The sequence below is a fragment of the Pelmatolapia mariae genome, linkage group LG8 (assembly GCF_036321145.2).
Source record: "Pelmatolapia mariae isolate MD_Pm_ZW linkage group LG8, Pm_UMD_F_2, whole genome shotgun sequence".
Classification (NCBI taxonomy): Eukaryota; Metazoa; Chordata; class Actinopteri; order Cichliformes; family Cichlidae; genus Pelmatolapia; species Pelmatolapia mariae.
The window spans coordinates 1121234-1141423 of record NC_086234.1 but is presented as its reverse complement, the minus strand read 5'-3'; the positions used below and the strand labels follow the sequence as shown (position 1 = coordinate 1141423).

The 20190-nt window shown below is 43.9% G+C and overlaps 1 protein-coding gene across 1 annotated transcript in view; it reads right to left on the bottom strand.

Annotated features, from left to right (window-relative positions):
• LOC134633414 (scavenger receptor cysteine-rich type 1 protein M130-like) overlaps positions 1 to 20190 on the bottom strand; it is a 220466-nt gene that overhangs the window by 134132 nt on the left and 66144 nt on the right. Inside the window, exons 15-16 of the mRNA XM_063482261.1 lie at positions 2512 to 2817; positions 2158 to 2439 (exon numbers count right to left, since the gene is read on the bottom strand). Coding sequence (XP_063338331.1) covers positions 2158 to 2439; positions 2512 to 2817 — 588 coding nt within the window. The remainder of the gene's footprint in view (positions 1 to 2157; positions 2440 to 2511; positions 2818 to 20190) is intronic.

Below are 20190 nucleotides of genomic sequence, written 5' to 3'. Positions count from 1 at the left end.
GCTACAGGAAAGATCTGACACCTTTATCTGATCACACAGATGCTGAGTTTAGCTGCGGTCAGTCGGCTAGCTGAAGTTCTAGCATCTCTAATCTGATTGGTCGGTTTTTCACGCAGCAGATTAAAACAAACTCAGGTGAGTTTGGTTGAAAAATCTCCTTCAGGTTCTCCTGTTTCATCCTCTGATTTTAAGCTGATGCTGCTCAGCGCGTAACATGATCCACGTCAGCTGTCACATGACAAAGCTGCTCAGAACTTCCTGTCAGAGAGGAAACACACGAAGGTGATGAGGAGATAAAGGAGAGGAAACATGAGTGAGGACACTTCTCCTGTGAGTCACGTTAGAGTTTGTGTGAAACACTCGGACACCTTTAATGAACAGTTTAAAAAGAACATTTATGATATTTATAAATATTTATATGTGATGAAAAAAGTTTTGGTGGTAAAATTTCAGTTTTGTGTTCTGATCAAACAGATGTGCGATAATATCGACTGTGTTTGAGTCACAGGCTGTAATATCTCAGCCTTTCAACATGTGGCCTTTATTAGAGGAGCCGTGGATTACTCGCAGGGAACGTTGGGATGCAGGAAAGGCGGCGCCAGGATCAGAGCAGGGACGCATTTCATGTTTCCAGCGTGTAAAAACACAGCATTGGTACAAACCCAGCACATGCGCTCATCTCACTGACGGCCACATCAGTGTGTCAGGAAGAAATGCAGCACGCAGAATCTCAACATACAAAAGAAGCTTTATTGATCAAACAATCTGAACAGAAGACGCTGAAGAACAGGAGATCCTGGAAATCCACCAGAGGAGGAAACTAACCTGAAACCAAGAAACTAAACTGAGGAGCAAAGAAGGAAACAGGAAAAAACAGGTCGGAGCAAGAAGGCGACCAACTTCACATAAAATGTCTCACCTGTCCCCAGCTGGGAGCAGAGGACAGGTGAGACAGTCTGCAGCTGCACATGGGAGGGTCAAAGGTCACAGAGCAGACACAATATACACCAACTATTTTTCACTGTTTGGAGAATTTTGACAATCTGATCAATCAGTTAATTATTTATGAAAATAGTCACATGTTGATCGATCGGTGATGATTAGCTGCAGTCATTATTTTAGGGGTACAAACAGGACTGGAAGAAGCTGGAAGCAGTAAATATAAACAAGTATTAATGCTCACACTTTAATACAGGAGTAACACATGACCTGATGATGTGATATACAGTTTACTGTGGTTGTACTTCATGTTCACACTGTGGTGAAGGATGCAAACACTTCCTCCACCATGTGGAGGCGCTGCTGAGCTGCCTGCTTTTCTGGACGCTGCCAGCTTTAACCATCCAGCTCCGGGTCCTCCTGTGGGCGGGGCTCCTGCCTCCCGGTGACCTGCAGAGACACAGCAGCACACAGGTGTGAGTCAGCGAGTCTTCAAACGGGCCGAGAGCTTGGTTCCAGAGCGTCCTCTGATCAGCAGACGTGTGCACGGTACCTTATGGCTGAAACAGACGGCAGAGATGAAGAGCAGCAGGCTCAGCAGCAGGAGCAGCAGTCTGATGACAAACACTGTTGGATCTGATGAGACACATTCAGCCGTCACATTAGATGTTAGGAGAACAACAGCTGGCATCAAACACAAACATCAGGTAGGCCCCGCCTACATCTCTGACTCCATCTGAGTCTACGTCAGGTGGGACCTGCTGCTGTTTCACACCTGAGCTCCACTCTGCTTCAGCTCACCTGAGACAGTGAGAGACAGCTGACGGCTCTCAGAGGAGAAGTTACGAGAAAACACGAAGACGTGATAAACACAGCTGTAGGTTCCTTGGTGGGCGGGCTCTGCAGCAGGGAACAGGAAGTGGGCAGAGTGATTGACAGCTTGCTGGGTGTAGTTGTTGGTGGTGTTGGAGGAGGTGAAGGTGAGCTGGAAAGAGCCTCCTGGGTACTGAGGCTGGATGGAGCAGCTGATGGTGAAGCTGGAGCCTTTTAACACCCAAGAGGACTCCTGCTGCTGGACCTGGGAGTCCCTGTCATTGGACGAGAAGGACGCTGAGATGATTGGCTGAACCAGCAGGTCTGTAAACAGACAGACGATTGGCTGAACTTTACTCGACTGGTTCAATGTTAAACTCCGTTGGCTCACAGCAACTCTCTTACCTGAGCAGATGAGCTCCAGGACGGTGGGTGACTGGGATGATGTGGCACACTCCCTCAGTGTAGATCCAGATTTAACACAGTCAGGGTTGATCTTCCACGTTGGTCCATCGCAGGATGGAGTTCTGCTTCCTGTTAAAACAGCAGAGCCACAGTCCAGCTCTCTGCAGGCTACAGCTGCATCCATCAGGGTCCAGCCTGAGGCCTCCACAGATCTCCACTGTCCCTGTTTCACCTCCAGTGTACCTGCACAGCGACTGGCTCCTCCCACCAACCTGACAGGCTCTGACAGAAAGCAGAGAGTCATCAGTCACAGAATAAAGTGAGTTTGAACCAAAGCTGCAGCTCCTCTTCTACCTGAGCAGGTGAGTCCAGCAGCTTTGCCAGGTGAGCAGCTGTTTCTCACTGAGCCTGAGCTTCTACAGTCCAGGAGAGCAGACTCATGGCCTCCACACTGGAACTCTCTGCTCCACACTGGAGCCTCCACTTCTCCATAGAGCGCCCCCTGGAGGAGCGAAGGAGGCCCACAGCCAAGCTCCCTACAGACCACCTCTGCATCCTGCAGGTCAAAGTCTTCTTCACACACTGAGGACCATCTCTGGTTAGACTTCACCTGCAGTCTGCCTGAACACAGACTGGAACCATTCAGCAGCCTGACAGAGTCTGCAGAGATCAGAGAAATCAAACAGAGATCCAATAAAACACTGAAACTGTTCGGAATAAAATGATTAAGTAAAGCTGTTTTTTGTGATTTTTATATACATTTTGCAATTGTGCTCATTAAAGAGCTGGCACTCTATGTAATAAGGGTAAAGAGCATCACTTCAGTGCTATAACTGAATTGAATATTTAGGCTGACATGTTGAGCTGCAGAGGGATTTACAAACATTCTGAACAGACTGTCCCAGAGTTGGATAATAAGTAGAAAACAACAGGCTGAGGATTTCCAGATAATATTAATACAGAAAGGTTCGGGAGGGAGGTGTTTTTCTTTCTCCATCTTTTTCCAAGAAAAGGAGCAGATGCAAGAGAAGGTCAGACGTGGATAAAATGCAGGAGAAGATCCAGTTGGGAGACAGCAAGACCGACCACGTTGTTTCCCAGATAAGGAGATAGACATAATAATACTAGTTTTTGTTTTGATATAAAATTGTATTGCCCGCTTACAGTGTCATCCTTTTTGTGTAGCAGATCGTTGGTTCACATCGAGGTCCAGCACTGTAACTTGTAATTTCAACTGCTGAAATGAATTAAATCTTTTAAAAGGTAGGCACTCTCCTGTCTTTTTTTAAAGAAAGAAAACGGACACTAACAAAACACAATTTAAACAGAGAAAAACCTGGACTCAGTGTATGCTGACCGTGTCCCTATTCCAGAAGGTAACCATAAAAACAAGAACCATCAGAGTAGAGGACAGCTCCCTCACCAGAACCATGAAAGCCCCTGCACACACACACACACACACACACACACACACACACACACACACACACACACACACACACACACACACACACAGAGTCTTAAAAGGCTTAGACATGCACTGAACAACTGACCAAGCACCAGTGTAATGGAAGTATACTTACCTAAAACTTTAACGCTGTTATAGATGTCGACGGTGAGTTTGTCTGCAATGTCCCTGAGAAGGTCAAATCTCACAGCAAAGTAAACTTTATCAGAGCTGATCAACTCCAGTTCCTTCACACTGGCCTCAGCCACACCTGGAAGAAAAATGAGTCATTACTGTGTCTGAAAATGTGAGCTGTGTGGCAATTTTCATGTATTAGATCATTATTTTGTTCCAGTGTATGAACAACACAACTCCAGCATGAGGACAAATGTAGCCAAAGTCATTCTCACAGTAAGTCAGATCCATGAGTATTTGGACAAAGGTTTTGTAGCTTTGCTCTGATGCCACCAAAAACCAACCTTCAAGATGTGACTGAAGTTCAGGCTTTCAGCTTTAGTTTAAATGAAGTTTGACATGAACTTTCCCCATTTTCAGAGTCTCGTAAATGATTAGATGAACGTTTATCATTTCCAATATAAGGACTGTTTTTAATACTTGGATGGAAATTCTTTGCAGTCGGCTTCAAGAACTCACGGACGTCGTTACGTGCTGCGTCCCTTCTTTGAGATGCTCTGCAGGTTTTTACTGCAGCTGCTGCTGGTTTGTGGCTCTCTGCCTTCAGTTTTGTATTTAATACAATTCAATTCAGTTTTATTTATACAGCATCAAATCACAACAACAGTAACCTCAAGGTACTTTACATTGTGAGACCTACAATAATAGATACAGAGAAAAACCCAACAATCATATGACCCCCTATGAGCAAGCACTTTGGTGACAGTGGGAAGGAAAAACTCCCTTTTAACAGGAAGAAACCTCCAGCAGAACCAGGCTCAGGGAGGGGCGGGGCCATCTGCTGTGATTGGTTGGGGTGAGAGAAGGAAGACAGGATAAAGACATGCTGTGGAAGAGAGACAGAGATTAATAACAGATATGATTCAGTGCAGAGAGGTCCATTAACACATACTGAGTGAAGAAGAAACACCCAGTGCATCATGGGAATCCCCGGCAGCCTACACCTATTGCAGCATAACTAAGGGAGGATTCAGGGTCACCTGGTCCAGCCCTAACTATATGCTTTAGCAAAAAGGAAAGTTTGAAGCCTAATCTTAAAAGTAGAGATAGTGTCTGTCTCCCGAATCCAAACTGGAAGCTGGTTCCACAGAAGAGGGGCCTGAAAACTGAAGGCTCTGCCTCCCATTCTACTTTTAAATACTCTAGGAACAACAAGTAAGCCTTCAGTGTGAGAGCGAAGTGCTCTAATAGGGTGAGACTTGGCCATTGAAGAATATGTGGTTTCTTTGCCTTGAGAAACTCTTGGGTTGCTTTTGCAGTTTGGCTCATTATCGTCTGCTCAGAAACATGACAACAACTCAGTTTCCTAGGATTCATGCCTATTACAGTTTTTTCTGAATGCTTAAACCCTAACTGTGATTCTTATAGCACAATTTCTAAAACTATTAATACTTATAGCAAAACCACTCACTGAGTTTGCAAAACTAAAAGCACAAACACTGCTTTGCACTTAGTTTGCCATTTTGTAACACACACTTTGCAAAACTGTAGGCACAATTCACTGCACAACACTCTTTTTGCAGAACTTTAAACACAACTCACTGCTTACACTCAATTACCAAATTTCCAACACACTCCTAGCAAAATTATACACATGTATGGCTATCATTAACACTATTTTGCCAACTGTCTGGCACACTTTCACATGTGAAAACTGTTTTAGATAATTAGTCCACTTTGCAATCAGCCTAAGCACTATAAACAGGCCACAGGTAAGCTGTCTATGTGGAGTACAATGGAAGGAGCAGCAAGAGTGAGAAGAGTGAGAATCAGAGGAGGCCGAGGGAGAGGACGTGGAGGTGAAGAAGTTGGAGGAAGAGGACGTGGAGGAGCAAGAAGAGGACGAGGAGGGGAAAGAGGAAGGGTAAGAAGAGTAAGAAACAGAATAACTGATGACATCAGAGCTACAATAGTGGACCATGTCATCAACCATGGGATGACCCTGAGGGAAGCTGGCCAACGGGTTCAGCCTAAACTGAGCCGCTACACTGTGGCAGGCATCATTAGGACATTTCGAAATGAGAATCGGAAAGTACTTTGTAGCACTGCCATACTCTAATGAGAAACACAACAGTACCATACATGCAAAAATACTGAAATTGTTACTTTACAGAATTGCTAGACGTCCAGATGTTGGGGGCAGAGGCAGAATGTTCACTCCAGAGCAAGAGACCCATATAGTGAACATGGTGATTGCCAATAATGCAATAAGACTGCGCGAAATACAGCAGCGCATAATTGATAATGACACCATCTTTCAAAATGTACACAGTGCAAGCATTTCTGCACTGAGTCGTGTACTTGCGCGCCACAGAATAAGAATGAAGCAAATTTACAGAGTTCCTTTCGAGAGAAACACAGAACGTGTAAAGCAACTGCGATATGACTATGTGCAGGTAAGCTAGTGTCATTGGTTCTGAATTTGGAAGTGCATACTGTAGTGCTGTGCATGGGCCTGATGTGTTGCATTTGTTTTGTCTTGTCCAGAGAGTGATGGAACTAGAAGCAGATGCAATGGGACATGAGCTACTTTTTGTGGATGAGGCCGGTTTTAACCTCAGTAAAACCAGGAGACGTGGCAGGAACATTATTGGACACCGTGCCATCATCAATGTCCCAGGACAACGTGGTGGTAACATAACCATGTGTGCAGCTATAAGCCAAAATGGTGTTGTTCACCATCATGCAACCATAGGCCCATACAACACTGCACACATTATTGCATTCCTGGACACCTTACATGACATGCTCACTGTTCAGAGACCAGAGCAGACCCGATATGTCATCATATGGGACAATGTTAGTTTCCATAGGGCTGCTTTGGTCCGGAACTGGTTTACAGACCACCCATCCTTCATGGCACTCAACCTCCTTCCATACTCTCCATTCTTAAATCCCATCGAGGAGTTCTTCTCTGCCTGGCGCTGGAAAGTGTACGACCGTCATCCTCACCAACAGGTAGCCCTTTTACAGGCAATGGAGGAGGCATGTGGAGATATTGACCAGGCATCATGTCAGGCCTGGATACGGCATTCAAGGAGATATTTTCCCCGGTGCCTTGGACTGGAGGATATCGCATGCGATGTGGACGAAATTTTGTGGCCGGACCCAGAAAGACGACATGATGTAGGCTGACTGTCTTTTTTTTTCCCTTTTTTTTGTGAAATTCCTATTTTGTGTTCTGACTTTGTCTTAGTTTTGATGAGTGTGAATAAACACCAATACTTGAAGTTTGGATCCTTGTATGTTTACATGACACTATGACAAAAGTGTGACCTCAAATTGACATCTGTACACAGAGAAAGCAAAAGCCAGATGTGTTTTGTATTCATACCATCAGTGTGCAGTTGGCGCATTGTGTGCTTAGTAGATGATGGCTTGTGTGTACTGTTTGATACGAAAACACCATTTTTACCAAGGTGTGAAGAGTTAATCTAGCTGTGTTCGCTTTTTTTTTTTTTTTTTTTTTTAAAAACCTGTCCCGTCTGGTTCTTTTGCCATCAGAATTATTGTCTAAAGGCGAAGAAAGATGCCCAACGGATTTACTTTACCAAATGGACCATCCCAGCCTTGCCGTAATGGTCCATTTGATTTACTTTTTATTGTTTATTTTATTTTATTTTATTTTATTTTATTTTTTTTACTTGCTAGATACGGGACAGGGGAAAAGAAAAGGGAGAAAGAAAGAGGGGGGAAAAAACAAAACAAAACAACAAAAAAAAAACAGCGGAGAAGAGGGACGGGGATAAAGGGCAAAAAACAAAAACCAACAAAATAAGCAGACAAAAAATACATATATCGATCACCTGGATCACCTGTTGAGAAAGAAAAAAGAAAACAAGCAGAAGAAAACGAGAGTAATAGAATAAACAACATCACAATGATATATGGGAATATAACACTACATACTTAATATTAAACATTATTGTGCAGCACGTAAGATCGACAGCGCACAGTGTGCTTTGAGGTAGGAGCCAAAAAGGGTGTAGTTTGTGTGTGTGATCACCTGTGTGTACACCTGTGAGCATGAGCGCGCTTGTATTTAAAAGGTTCCTTAATGTAATGATCTGCTAGAGGGTGTGGGGGGCCACAGTCCCATCCTCCAGGGCATGAAGCAGGTATGGAGGAGATCAAAACTCCAGACATCCAGAGGCCCCCAGAACACAAGAGACCAAGGAAGACCAACAGAGGGGCAGCCGCGCCACTGTCCCAGAAAGAGCTGAGGAGAGTCCCAGATGAGGGATCACTCAGCAGCCGCGGAGCAGAAGCCAGGGGGGGTTGCAGTGACGTGCTCGTGAGCTCCGCCGGCAGCCAGCTGTGCCTGAGTGACCGAGCCCCAGGCCGAGAGGCCGAGGGCACCCCACCCCCGAAGTGGCCCGAGCGAGCCCCAGGTTCCAGGCCCGGATAAGCAGCCACCAAGGAGTGAGCCGGTGTGTACCCGGATGCCCACCCCTGGACACAAAGAACCACCAACGCATCGATGTCTGAGGGCGTCTGCCACCGGCAGGGGAAGTGGTGGGGGGAGATAGGCCTCCAAACCTTGGAGGGCCTGAGATGTCCCCAGAGAGGTGGCGTCTGATACCCAACCTGACATATAGACACAGACATACAGGCACACTCAAATACAAACATCCATTCCCACCCTCATGCTCTCATAGGCAATTACTCCACACTCAACCAACGTGGAGACAGACATAAAGAGACGCTGTACACACAATCACACTCCCCAAGCGTACTCTAAGAACCGGGTCTAGGTACCCTTGCCCCTGGAGGGGGAAACTGCACCCAGACCCAGGTGGTGTAACCCTTTTCCCTGCAGTGGGGAGAAGCAGACTGCCCCGACTCCGCAGCAGCAGGGAGGCCCCACACACCAGACCCCAGTCGGACGGCCAACTCCTCCTCCTAGCCCCCCCGCTCCAGCAGGCCGCAGAGACCAGGGGTGTGAGAAGACTCCAAACCTCCCTCTACCCGCTCATATGTAGTGTTGATGTATATGTGTTCTAAGGTGCAATTAAAACCCAGGAGGGCATGGAGCTACCTGCCAGAGAGCAGCAGGTAAGCGCATAGCCCCTCCTGATAGCCCTCAATGTCTACGTGTATTTAAAATTGAGAGGTGGGCAACGACGCCAGGGGTGAGGTGTACACCCTGATGGTAATTTGGAGTCCGTGTTGTGAGCCCACCCCCAAGATCCTATATGTATGTGTTATGAGAGTGTGAGTAATGTGAATGTCTAAGTTGTGAGATAAAATTGAGGCAGAGGCAGCCAGAAGGGGACAGAGGGGGGGGGATGCCTCCTCTGCACCCTGGTGACACACCCCTACCCCAAGGCCCTGCATGTGTGGGTGATTGTGGTGGAGCGGGAAGAGGGAGGCAGCTGGAGATGGGGAGGGAAGAAAGGGAGGGGCAAGTGACCCCTCCCTGGGGCCAGCTCCCCCGCTGACCCCAGTAGGCACCCCCATGCTCTGCAACCCGCCAGGGAAAGGGGGCCCAGGCCCATCCGGACCAGGGCCCAGTGCAGCAGCACCGCCCGGCCCCACAGAGCCCGGGACAGCCCACCCGACCCCACTACAGAGAAAACTGCACCCACCCCATCATCCACTCATCTTCCAGACTACACAGCTGTGTTCGCTTTTGCAAGAGAACTACAATGTTTTGATAATTGGGTGACAGGTTTTCTTATTTGTGTGTAGAGTTTTGCAAAAATAGCCAATAGTTACAAAAAATGTGCTTAAGCAATCAGAAAAAACTGTAAAATGCTACAGTCACAGCAATGCTGCTCATGCGGTCGACCGGCCAGTCAGCTGAGCAGTTTTGCTTTCTTTTTCTAACTTTAACGCTCTTTTCATTGTTGTATTTCGCCGTCTACTCGGTATATTTGTTTTCTTTTTGTTAAGAGATTTTGTTTAATGTTTTATTAAATAACATGCTTTCCCTAAATAGGTTTGCGAATGTACAATGATGTTCATATATTTTATACTACATGTATCTTGTCACTACACATTCAGGTGAGCCTTGCTGACTTCTAAGAAAATGACTGGCATAAGGAGGTTGCCACAGGAAACCTCACCTTTGCTGAGATTGCTGAGTCTGCCGTTGGGAACAGGAACCAACTGGCTTCTGTTTCCCTTAAGATAGGCTTGACCAGTTACTTACTAGCAGTTGAACGTATATGTTTTATGCTTATCACCTTGTAAGGAGTTGTATGTTATCTCTTCCTACATGTGTCTGTGACGCAAACATGCTTGAGTATAAATAAAGCTGACTACAACGCCTCGGTGTGAGTATCACCCGATCACTCACCCGTGCACGTAGCGCTGCGAACTAACTCTGACTGTTTTTGTATTCCTTCAATGTGTTTTATAATGTCTTACCACTGACATTTAATTGGTCCTTCGAGCCGGATTTGTTGATTGATATTATTATATCATCTAACTATTCACAGACGGAGCCACCGGATCCTGACGTCGTGAGTACCTGCACTGAAACCACCGCTTCCAGCGAAGCGAGGAAAAGCCCAGAGTCGTAAATTCGCCTACTAGCCAGTGTCTTATACAGGTTCACGACGCCAAGACCCGGTGACGCCGGAAAAAAGAACACAGCGCAACATTGAAGGTGAATATAAAGCAGCCAGAAACACTTTGCGTTGAATAATCGATTTTTAGATTGACACTGCTCAAAGTAGAAGGGTCCTGTGTGGACCAAAAGGACAGACGTGTCCTATTGTAAAACGTCCTGTGTGGACCGGGCCCTGTGTGGACCCGCACGTAAACGCTCGCCTGTGTAAGACGGGATAATTCGCCTTGTGTGGGCCCATTCCGCAACAAAAGAGAGGTTGGTAGCTCGTGGTTTCATTTCACTCCGGGAGTGAAAGGTAACGAGAGTGTCAAATAAAAATAGGATTTTTCTAAGCGCGCTGTATGTTTGTTGAGGAGTAAGTGCTTCATTGAATAGGAACTCTAGGCTCCTGCACTACTCCTAGTGTTTTCCTGTGAGTACTGAATGGTGAGGAAGAGAAAGGTTGCGCATCAACGCATAAAATTAAGTCCGCCCTGAATTTAGTTCAGGGTAGAAGGCTGACTTAATAAACCTCCTCTGACTCTAGTACCAGAACGTCTCACAGTGTGTGCTGGCAGTATTAATAAATCAATAAAATAATATTAATAAATAAAATATAAATATTGTATCGACTAAATAAAATTAAAATGGGTAACGAAGCTTCAAAACTCACTGCTGACGAGCAGTGGTTAGAGAAAGAATGTCCAGGCGCCGGACAAATTAGTGCATGTAGATGGAGAAATCCAAAAGAAAACTAAATGTCCTACATGGGAGGGACAATGTAGCCCCTCCGCATTGACTAAATTAAAAGAAACCCTCCAAGCGGAAATAAATACTGAAAATAATCCTAAAAGAAACCAAAGAGTACATAAGAGCTGTAATATCTTAAAATTTGTAAAGAGGAATGAAGTGGAATAAACAAAAGGTTAAATTAAATTAGAGCTTATCTAATGTATTCCAACTAATAATAGGAAGGATAACAACCTGTATACTGGTATTAACAATGAAATATAGTTGGCATGACGAACGTGCCTAGAATGAATAGAATGCATAAATCCAGATAATTCACACGAAAGTATATCAAAAAAAAAAAGAGAGATCCATAAGGTATATTATGGCTGTGTCATTGTTCAGCTAAGGAAAGTGTGTCTCCGGCTTGGGTGGGGGTGAAACTGCAGATCACCCCCAGCCCTTGATGGATACATAATAAAATATATATGAAATATTATAATAGACTATTGTATATTTGTAGTATAGTAGTATATTGTAATATACTATTGATGTTATATAGAAATAAGAGAAAATAATTATTAATAATAATATTAATAATGACATAATATTAATGAGATGAAGCATCCTATTCAGTTATGATGTGAGGTGGATAATTGTTAAAAGTAGTCTGATTCAAGCTTAAGGTTTGCTCAAACTCAGTATAATGATATATGAGATTTTGTTAAGATGAAGAGCAAACCTATACTAACAACTAATAAGCCAAACCCTGTATACAACAGCTAAAGCTACAGGTTTGAGAAGTTGAATTAAATATGTGGACACTACCAAGCTAATGAGCAAGTTACATATTTTTTATTTAATTGTTGTTGCAAGAGCAGAAGCTGCATGATATTAAAGCTTATACATGCAGCTGTCTGTGAGCTCAGTTTTTTCCTTACACTTCTGCTTTGTTTCTGACAGCAGCTTTTTCTTTTTTATGTGTCCTGACTCATGTATGTTTTGTTTTGGTTTGATTATTTTGTTTTTTTTGGAAACAAATTTGTGATCATGCCTCTGGATCACAATGACACATAATGATTAAGCATATGATTTGCTAATGCCTAGTTTTAGAGCTGGGAGCTATGAGCTGTAAGCAATGCAAAGTTTTTCCCAACTTAGAAGTTTGACATATGTAACATGTATGAGATACATGAATTCTTTTAAAACAAAATAGAAATTGTCTAAAATGCCTTAAGTAATATGTAGTGCTGTATCTACAAAAGGAAAAAAGAAGAAGTATTCAGTAACTTGGAAATAGCCTTTCTATTTACATGTAGATGGAAGTACAGGTTACATGAAAGCTGTTTTAACACAGGCACTTGGAGAAAAACAACGTATGCTTGCATTTTACTTCTGTAAATTAGACTCTGTTGCGTCAGGCCTGCCCACATGTGTGCGAACCGGTGTAGCCGCAGCAGAGGCAGTAAAAAGTCAGCTGACAATGTTTTAGGAGACACTTTAATCATCAAAGTGCCCCATACAGTGACTTCAATTTTAAATCTAAGCCAATTTGTCTTACCTGACACATGTGAGACAACTCTCAAATGTTGGAAACTTATTGTCGCTATATGGAAAGTTCAACAAAGAGTTTGGTTAGTCTAGAGAAACGGGAAATATGTGTGCCTGTGGTATGTCTGTGACAGGAAATCGTGTGTGTAACAGGAACTACATGCCCATAAAAGGAGCTGACTGTGTCAAGGACGCAGACAGGCAGAGAGACACACAGACAGTCAGTATGTTTTTTCAGCAGTACATCATTTTGCAAGAATTTGGCAGAATAGAGGTATGATTACTTCTACTGGCAATCCAGTGCAACACGGAAATCTTTTAAAGGCACTGTTGGAAGTGATAACATTGCCAAAACAGTTAGCACTATGCAAATGTGCTGCACATCAAAAAGATGACTCTTACATCACTAAAGGAAATAACTTTGCAGATTACGCAGCAAAAGAGGCTGCACGGCAAGAAACAAATGTTCTTACATTAACCTCGTGCTCCCTGATACCAATAGAAGTCCTTAAAAACGAACAAAAGGCGGCACCACAAAATGAAAAATCCTCGTGGTTAAAAGATGGCGCAATTCTGAAAGATGATATTATGACGTGTAATGGGAAACCTGTTCTACCTAAATCCATACATAAAACAGCAGCATTAGTGACACATGGGCATTGCCATTTGTCAACAGCAGGGATGGTAGATATTCTTTCTAAACAATTCAATTCTACTCAAAAAATTTTGAAAACTCAGCCAAAGCATATATAAGAACATGCATGATATGCCAAAAACATAATGCACAGGGAAATTTAAGGCCAAAGAGAGGCCATTTCCCAACGCCGCCACATCCTTTCCCACACCACCTCACCCATTTCATACCATTCACATGGATTTTATTGAGCTAAATGAAGCCAAGGTTCAAAAGACGCTCTAGTGATCATAGACGTATTCTCAAAGTGGCCAGAAATCTACCCAGTGAAGAAAAATGATGCAATCTCAGTGGCAAAATGTTTGTGTAATAATTTTATCCCTACATATGGAATACCAAATCTAATAAGATCTGACAATGGCACACACTTTGTAAATGAAGTAATCAGCAAGGTCTCTGAAGCACTAGGATTCAGCATCAAACACCACTGTGCTTACCACCCACAAAGTGCCGGACTAGTGGAAAGAACTAACGGCACGATAAAACAGAGACTGAGGAAATGCATGGAAGTAACAGGGAGACCATGGCCTGAATGGCAGGCTTACAAAAATTGACGCCATTTGAAATAATTCATGGAAGACCTTTTCCCACTACTAATACTGAGTGAACCAGTAAACAAATCAGCTAGAGAGACTACTCTAGCAGAGTGGATGGCAAAGTTGCTAGAAAATACAGAAACTGTGTTGAACAACAAACTGCTGTGTGACTCTTCTCCAGTATTTTCCAGGTTGAAGGCAGGTGATTGGATCCTGATAAAAGTGCTCCAGAAGAAAAATTGGAGTTCCCCGAGGTGGGAAGGACCCTACCAAGTCCTCCTGGATCCACCAAAGCCACACGAAGAAGGTCGAACTACTCCAGGATTCATCGACGTCAGACTAAAGTGAGCAACAGCCTAGATTCCAGTCCTCCCTAACCTCTGGTGTTCGCTCGGTGGGGAGTAGGGTGATCAGTGGCAACACTTGGGATCCCACTCCTCTGGCTGAGGTCTACTCACCAGGGGCCCTGGGAGTGACAAGGGGTCAAGAAGAAACTCACTCACAAAACAAAAGAATATTTAAAGACAATAAAAGTGCTACAATGACACCTGTCATCACAGTACTATGTACACTCTTGTGGTTGGTGGCCATCAAGAGCCAGGTGAAAGGATTGAACCCCTGTAACGAAACGGACTCCACGCAGTAGCTGAGCAACTGAGAGCCACATCCTTAATGTCGTTTCAGAAAAGGATCGCACTGGACATGCTTCTGAGTGAAAAGAATGGGGTATGTTCAATGTGTGGAGAACAATGCTGTACATTCATACCCAACAATACAGCGGCGGATGGAAGCCTCACCAGAGCCCTGGAAGGTTTAAAGACCCTAAATGAAAAAATGAAAGAACATTCGGGAGTCGACACTTCGATGTAGGACAGCTGGATGGACATGTTCGGGAAGTACCGTACTCTGGTGTCATCAATTCTGGTGTCCATGGCTGTATTTGCAGCAATACTCGCTCTGTGTGGATGTTGTTGTATTCCCTGCATTAGAGCATTAATCAACAGACTCATAGCCACTGCCATCACACCACATGTTACGTTCCACCAAGAGACGATGATGTTGCTTACACATCAGGACCGAAACACAGACTCTGAAGAAGAAGACAATTTTAATTATTGTCAACAAAGTGAAAACAAATCTAAATGTTGATCATATTAATTTTACTAAATGATACTCTGGTTGAAAATGTATACACAAGTGACTAGAAGTTGAAGTATGTAAAAAATATTTGAACAACAGCAGGGAATGTTAAGAGATTTTATTTAATGTTTTATTAAATAACATGCTTTCCCTAAATAGGTTTGCGAATGTACAATGATGTTCATATATTTTATACTACATGTATCTTGTCACTACACATTCAGGTGAGCCTTGCTGACTTCTAAGAAAATGACTGGCATAAGGAGGTTGCCACAGGAAACCTCACCTTTGCTGAGTTTGCTGAGTCTGCCGTTGGGAACAGGAACCAACTGGCTTCTGTTTCCCTTAAGATAGGCTTGACCAGTTACTTACTAGCAGTTGAACGTATATGTTTTATGCTTATCACCTTGTAAGGAGTTGTATGTTATCTCTTCCTACATGTGTCTGTGACGCAAACATGCTTGAGTATAAATAAAGCTGACTACAACGCCTCGGTGTGAGTATCACCCGATCACTCACCCGTGCACGTAGCGCTGCGAACTAACTCTGACTGTTTTTGTATTCCTTCAATGTGTTTTATAATGTCTTACCACTGACACTTTTACTTTTCCTCATTTTTGTGATTTTTTGGACTTGTTTTCGACACTCGACATGACCCCAAGGCTCACCTACACCAGGGAGTCCCTCATCCAATTGCGGTTGCAGCTGCAGCCCGGCCTCCGGCTTTTCCGCTCCACTTCCACGGACTACTTTCCCGAGGAAATACTCCATGGACACGGAAATCGAAAAACTCACAATAACAAGGTAACCAGGAGGGGATTAAAGAAGAGTAGGGTGAGAGCCAGACTAAAGAGGGAGACACACAAACAACGAGCGCTCGCGTCCATTGTCCTCGCCAATGTGCGGTCTCTCTGCTCCAAGCTGGACGAGCTGCAAGCCTGCGTCAACCACCTGCATGAGTACAGAACTGCCTCCGTTCTGGCATTCACGGAATCGTGGTTAAACAACAGCAACGACGACAGCACGCTGCACATTGATGGCTTTTCACCACCTCTTTGTCTGGACAGAGACCGCAAACGCACCGGGAAGCAACATGGCGGCAGCATGTGTCTGTATGTAAACAACAGCTGGTGCTCTACAGTCACTGTGAGGGAGAAGCTGTGCACTACAGACGTCAAGCTTCTGGCTGTTTCCCTGCGCCCCTACTACCTCCCCAGAGAATTCCCACAGCTTTTCATCATCCTGGTTTACATCCACCCCAGATCTGATGCAGCTAAAGCCACAGAGTACTTCACCAACACTCTGTACAAACTGGAACAATTATCACCGGACTCTCCCAAGTTCATCCTGGGTGATTTCAACCACTGTTCCCCTGACAAGTCGCTTAAAGGATACCAACAGTATGTTACACGCAGCACACGTCAGGGGAAGACTCTGGATAAATGCTACGGCTCTGTACCAGATGCATTTAAAGCTCCTCCCCCCTCTCGGCCCAGCAGACCACCCATTAGCTGTGTCCCAAAACGTCGGCTGCATCCTTCGGAGGACCCGGCCTTCGCGGTCTACATGGGCCGGGTCCTTCGAAGACCGAGAAGGCCGGAAGAGCGAGGCTGTGAAATGGGACGGTCTAGCCTTCAGATTTGCGTCACCGCTGTCTCGGTGGAGTTTAATAAACTCGGCCGTCTGCTCCTTGCTATCTAAAATATAACAGGTGTAATATTTAAAGAAATTAGGTCACTGCTGAACTGTATCTAACCATCATCCTTATCATTACATTAATTATCATTTCATCAAAGTGTTTATTGAAGCTGCTGGCATAAGTTATATTATAGGGGTTATCATAATCAAATATTAACATGTTTATTACAGGTGCGGTTATAACTACTTTAAAATGATTGAGTTAATATATATATATCATAACTCATAGCCTGAGTATATTGTTACAGTAAAATAGTAGCTGAGTAAAGGCCTGAATGTATTCAGCTTCTTGTGGTATTTGAGTTTGCTTAGTTACAGGTGACGAAAGGATGTCCAGTCCATGGGGACCTCAAAGGCCTGAGATCTTCACCATATTTGGATGGATGGGGAACTTCTGTGTCTGCAGTTATCTCTTAAAATACATGGATGTTTTGTACATGCAAATTATGTGACTGTAAACGCAAGAAGGGGCGTTACAATACCCTGATGTTATAAAAGCAATCTAGAGTGTATTTTGGGTAGAGATGTACAACTGATGTTTTGCAGTTTGCACCTCTCCACGCTGCGTGCATTCATTAAAATCAATTGTTTGACCGACCTCTTCTGGACCATCATTGTTTTACTCTCGTCCTCAATTTCGAACCCATAACACAGGACACTGGCGTAAATTTCCGACCCTCTCACACTTCTGTTTAATCAGTTTTCTGTTTGACGTTTATTCAGCTGTGTGAAAATCCCGGAGGAACCCACCCGAGGGATTAATAAAGTTTTATTTAATCTAATAATCTAATAACTTTGATCTCAGCCAAACTGATTTACTCTGGAACAAATAAAACACAGAAAAAAAGCCAAACAATTACATTTTTAAGTTATCCGAGTGACTTATATATATATATGCTATCGAGCGGATGGGTAACAGACGTCTCCGAAAACATCGGCACACTTTTGCAAATACAGGTCCTTCTCAAAAAATTAGCATATTGTGATAAAGTTCATTACTTTCTGCAATGTACTGATAAACATTAGACTTTCATATATTTTAGATCCATGACACACAACTGAAGTAGTTCAAGCCTTTCATTGTTTCAATATTGATGATTTTGGCATACAGCTCATGAAAACCCAAAATTCCTGTCTCAAAAAATTAGCATATCATGAAAAGGTTCACTAAACGAGCTATTAACCTAATCATCTGAATCAACGAAGTAACTCTAAACCCCTGCAAAAGATTCCTGAGGCTTTTAAAAACTCCCAGCCTGGATCATTACTCAAAACCGCAATCATGGGTTAGACTGCCGACCTGACTGCTGTCCAGAAGGCCATCATTGACACCCTCAAGCAAGAGGGTAAGACACAGAAAGAAATTTCTGAACAAACAGGCTGTTCCCAGAGTGCTGTATCAAGGCACCTCAGTGGGAAGTCTGTGGGAAGGAAAAAGTGTGGCAGAAAACGCTGCACAACGAGAAGAGGTGACCGGACACTGAGGAAGATTGTGGAGAAGGACCGATTCCAGACCTTGGGGGACCTTTTGCATGTCATTCGGAAATCAAGGTGCCAGAGTCTGGAGGAAGACTGGGGAGAGGGAAATGCCAAAATGCCTGAAGTCCAGTGTCAAGTACCCACAGTCAGTGATGGTCTGGGGTGCCATGTCAGCTGCTGGTGTTGGTCCACTGTGTTTTATCAAGGGCAGGGTCAATGCAGCTAGCTATCAGGAGATTTTGGAGCACTTCATGCTTCCATCTGCTGAAAAGCTTTATGGAGATGAAGATTTCATTTTTCAGCACGACCTGGCACCTGCTCACAGTGCCAAAACCACTGGTAAATGGTTTACTGACCATGGTATTACTGTGCTCAATTGGCCTGCCAACTCTCCTGACCTGAACCCCATAGAGAATCTGTGGGATATTGTGAAGAGAAAGTTGAGAGACGCAAGACCCAACACTCTGGATGAGCTTAAGGCTGCTATCGAAGCATCCTGGGCCTCCATAACACCTCAGCAGTGCCACAGGCTGATTGCCTCCATGCCACGCCGCATTGAAGCAGTCATTTCTGCAAAAGGATTCCCGACCAAGTATTGAGTGCATATCTGAACATAATTATTTGAAGGTTGACTTTTTTTGTATTCAAAAGCCTTTTCTTTTATTGGTCGGATGAAATATGCTAATTTTTTGAGATAGGAATTTTGGGTTTTCATGAGTTATGTATGCCAAAATCATCAATATTAAAACAATGAAAGGCTTGAACTACTTCAGTTGTGTGTAATGAATCTAAAATATATGAAAGTCTAATGTTTATCAGTACATTGCAGAAAATAATGAACTTTATCACAATATGCTAATTTTTTGAGAAGGACCTGTATACGATGTCTTCATAAACCAAGCAGATATTTGTAATTTACACAGCTACTTTCTCGCCTGAAAATATGTTAAAATTTTATTTTGTGACCCAGAAAGATTAATAAGACTAATTTTAAAAAACTTAGTAGCGGCCACCATTGTTGGCAGCTGAAATTTGGCTGTGCTGCGCTATGAATTCTGGGATATAGTGGGCCACGAAGGGCACACCCGACCCATCCTTCAAATTCGGGGAAATGAAGGACGCATTTGTCGGCCGCATTTGAAGGAGTCGACAAATTGGGACAGCCTTCGTCGCCTGGCTGTGACGTAATCGGCCTTCAAATGCGGCCTCCGGAGGATGCAGCCGACATTTTGGGACACAGCTAGAGACTGTAGGAAACATGGTGTCTGGCCTCCTCCATGTTAGCGGATGGGACTGAGTCAGACTAAAATAAATTAATTCTCCTCAGATAATTTTTTTCCAAAGATTCTTTCTTTTGTTATCAATAGTTCTCATCATGCTGATTGATGTCCAAGGGGTCTCCTTTCCCATAAGTTTGATTCTAATTCCTACCGCGGTGATGTTAAATTGGGGTGAAACGTCATCATAGCAGCTTTGACTGGCAGCTGCAGTCACGGAGAAACTTGCGTATCTCTGTTCGGGAATAGCAGACAGAGCGTAGGCTCTGAGAGGACGCCCAGCGTTTACGTTACGAAAACACGACCGACTGTTTTAACCTGACAGTCTGAGGTGTTCTTCAGTGAACTGGACTACCCGACAGAAGGACCCGAGGCCCCGCTGCACTTTTTCGGTAAGTTAAACGTGTTTGTAAGCTAATCCGTAACTACCGTCCTTAGCTAGCTCCTGAGACCTAGCTAGCTAAAATGAGCACTCGGCTATCGGGGTTCGTTTAGCTAATCTGTGCAGGTGAATGAATTTACTAAAGAAATCAAGAGAAACGCCCCGGGCTACTCAGTCACTAATTAATGTTGCTGTACTTTTATTACAAGTATTATACTGTAAAAGCAACAGGCTGCACCCTGCTGCAGCTCCTGTGCAGAGCTGAGTATTAAAGATGTGCAAACAACAGCATGTTTTCAGTCTCTTGCCACATCTGTAAAGACAGTAACATCTTTTTTTTTAAATCTTG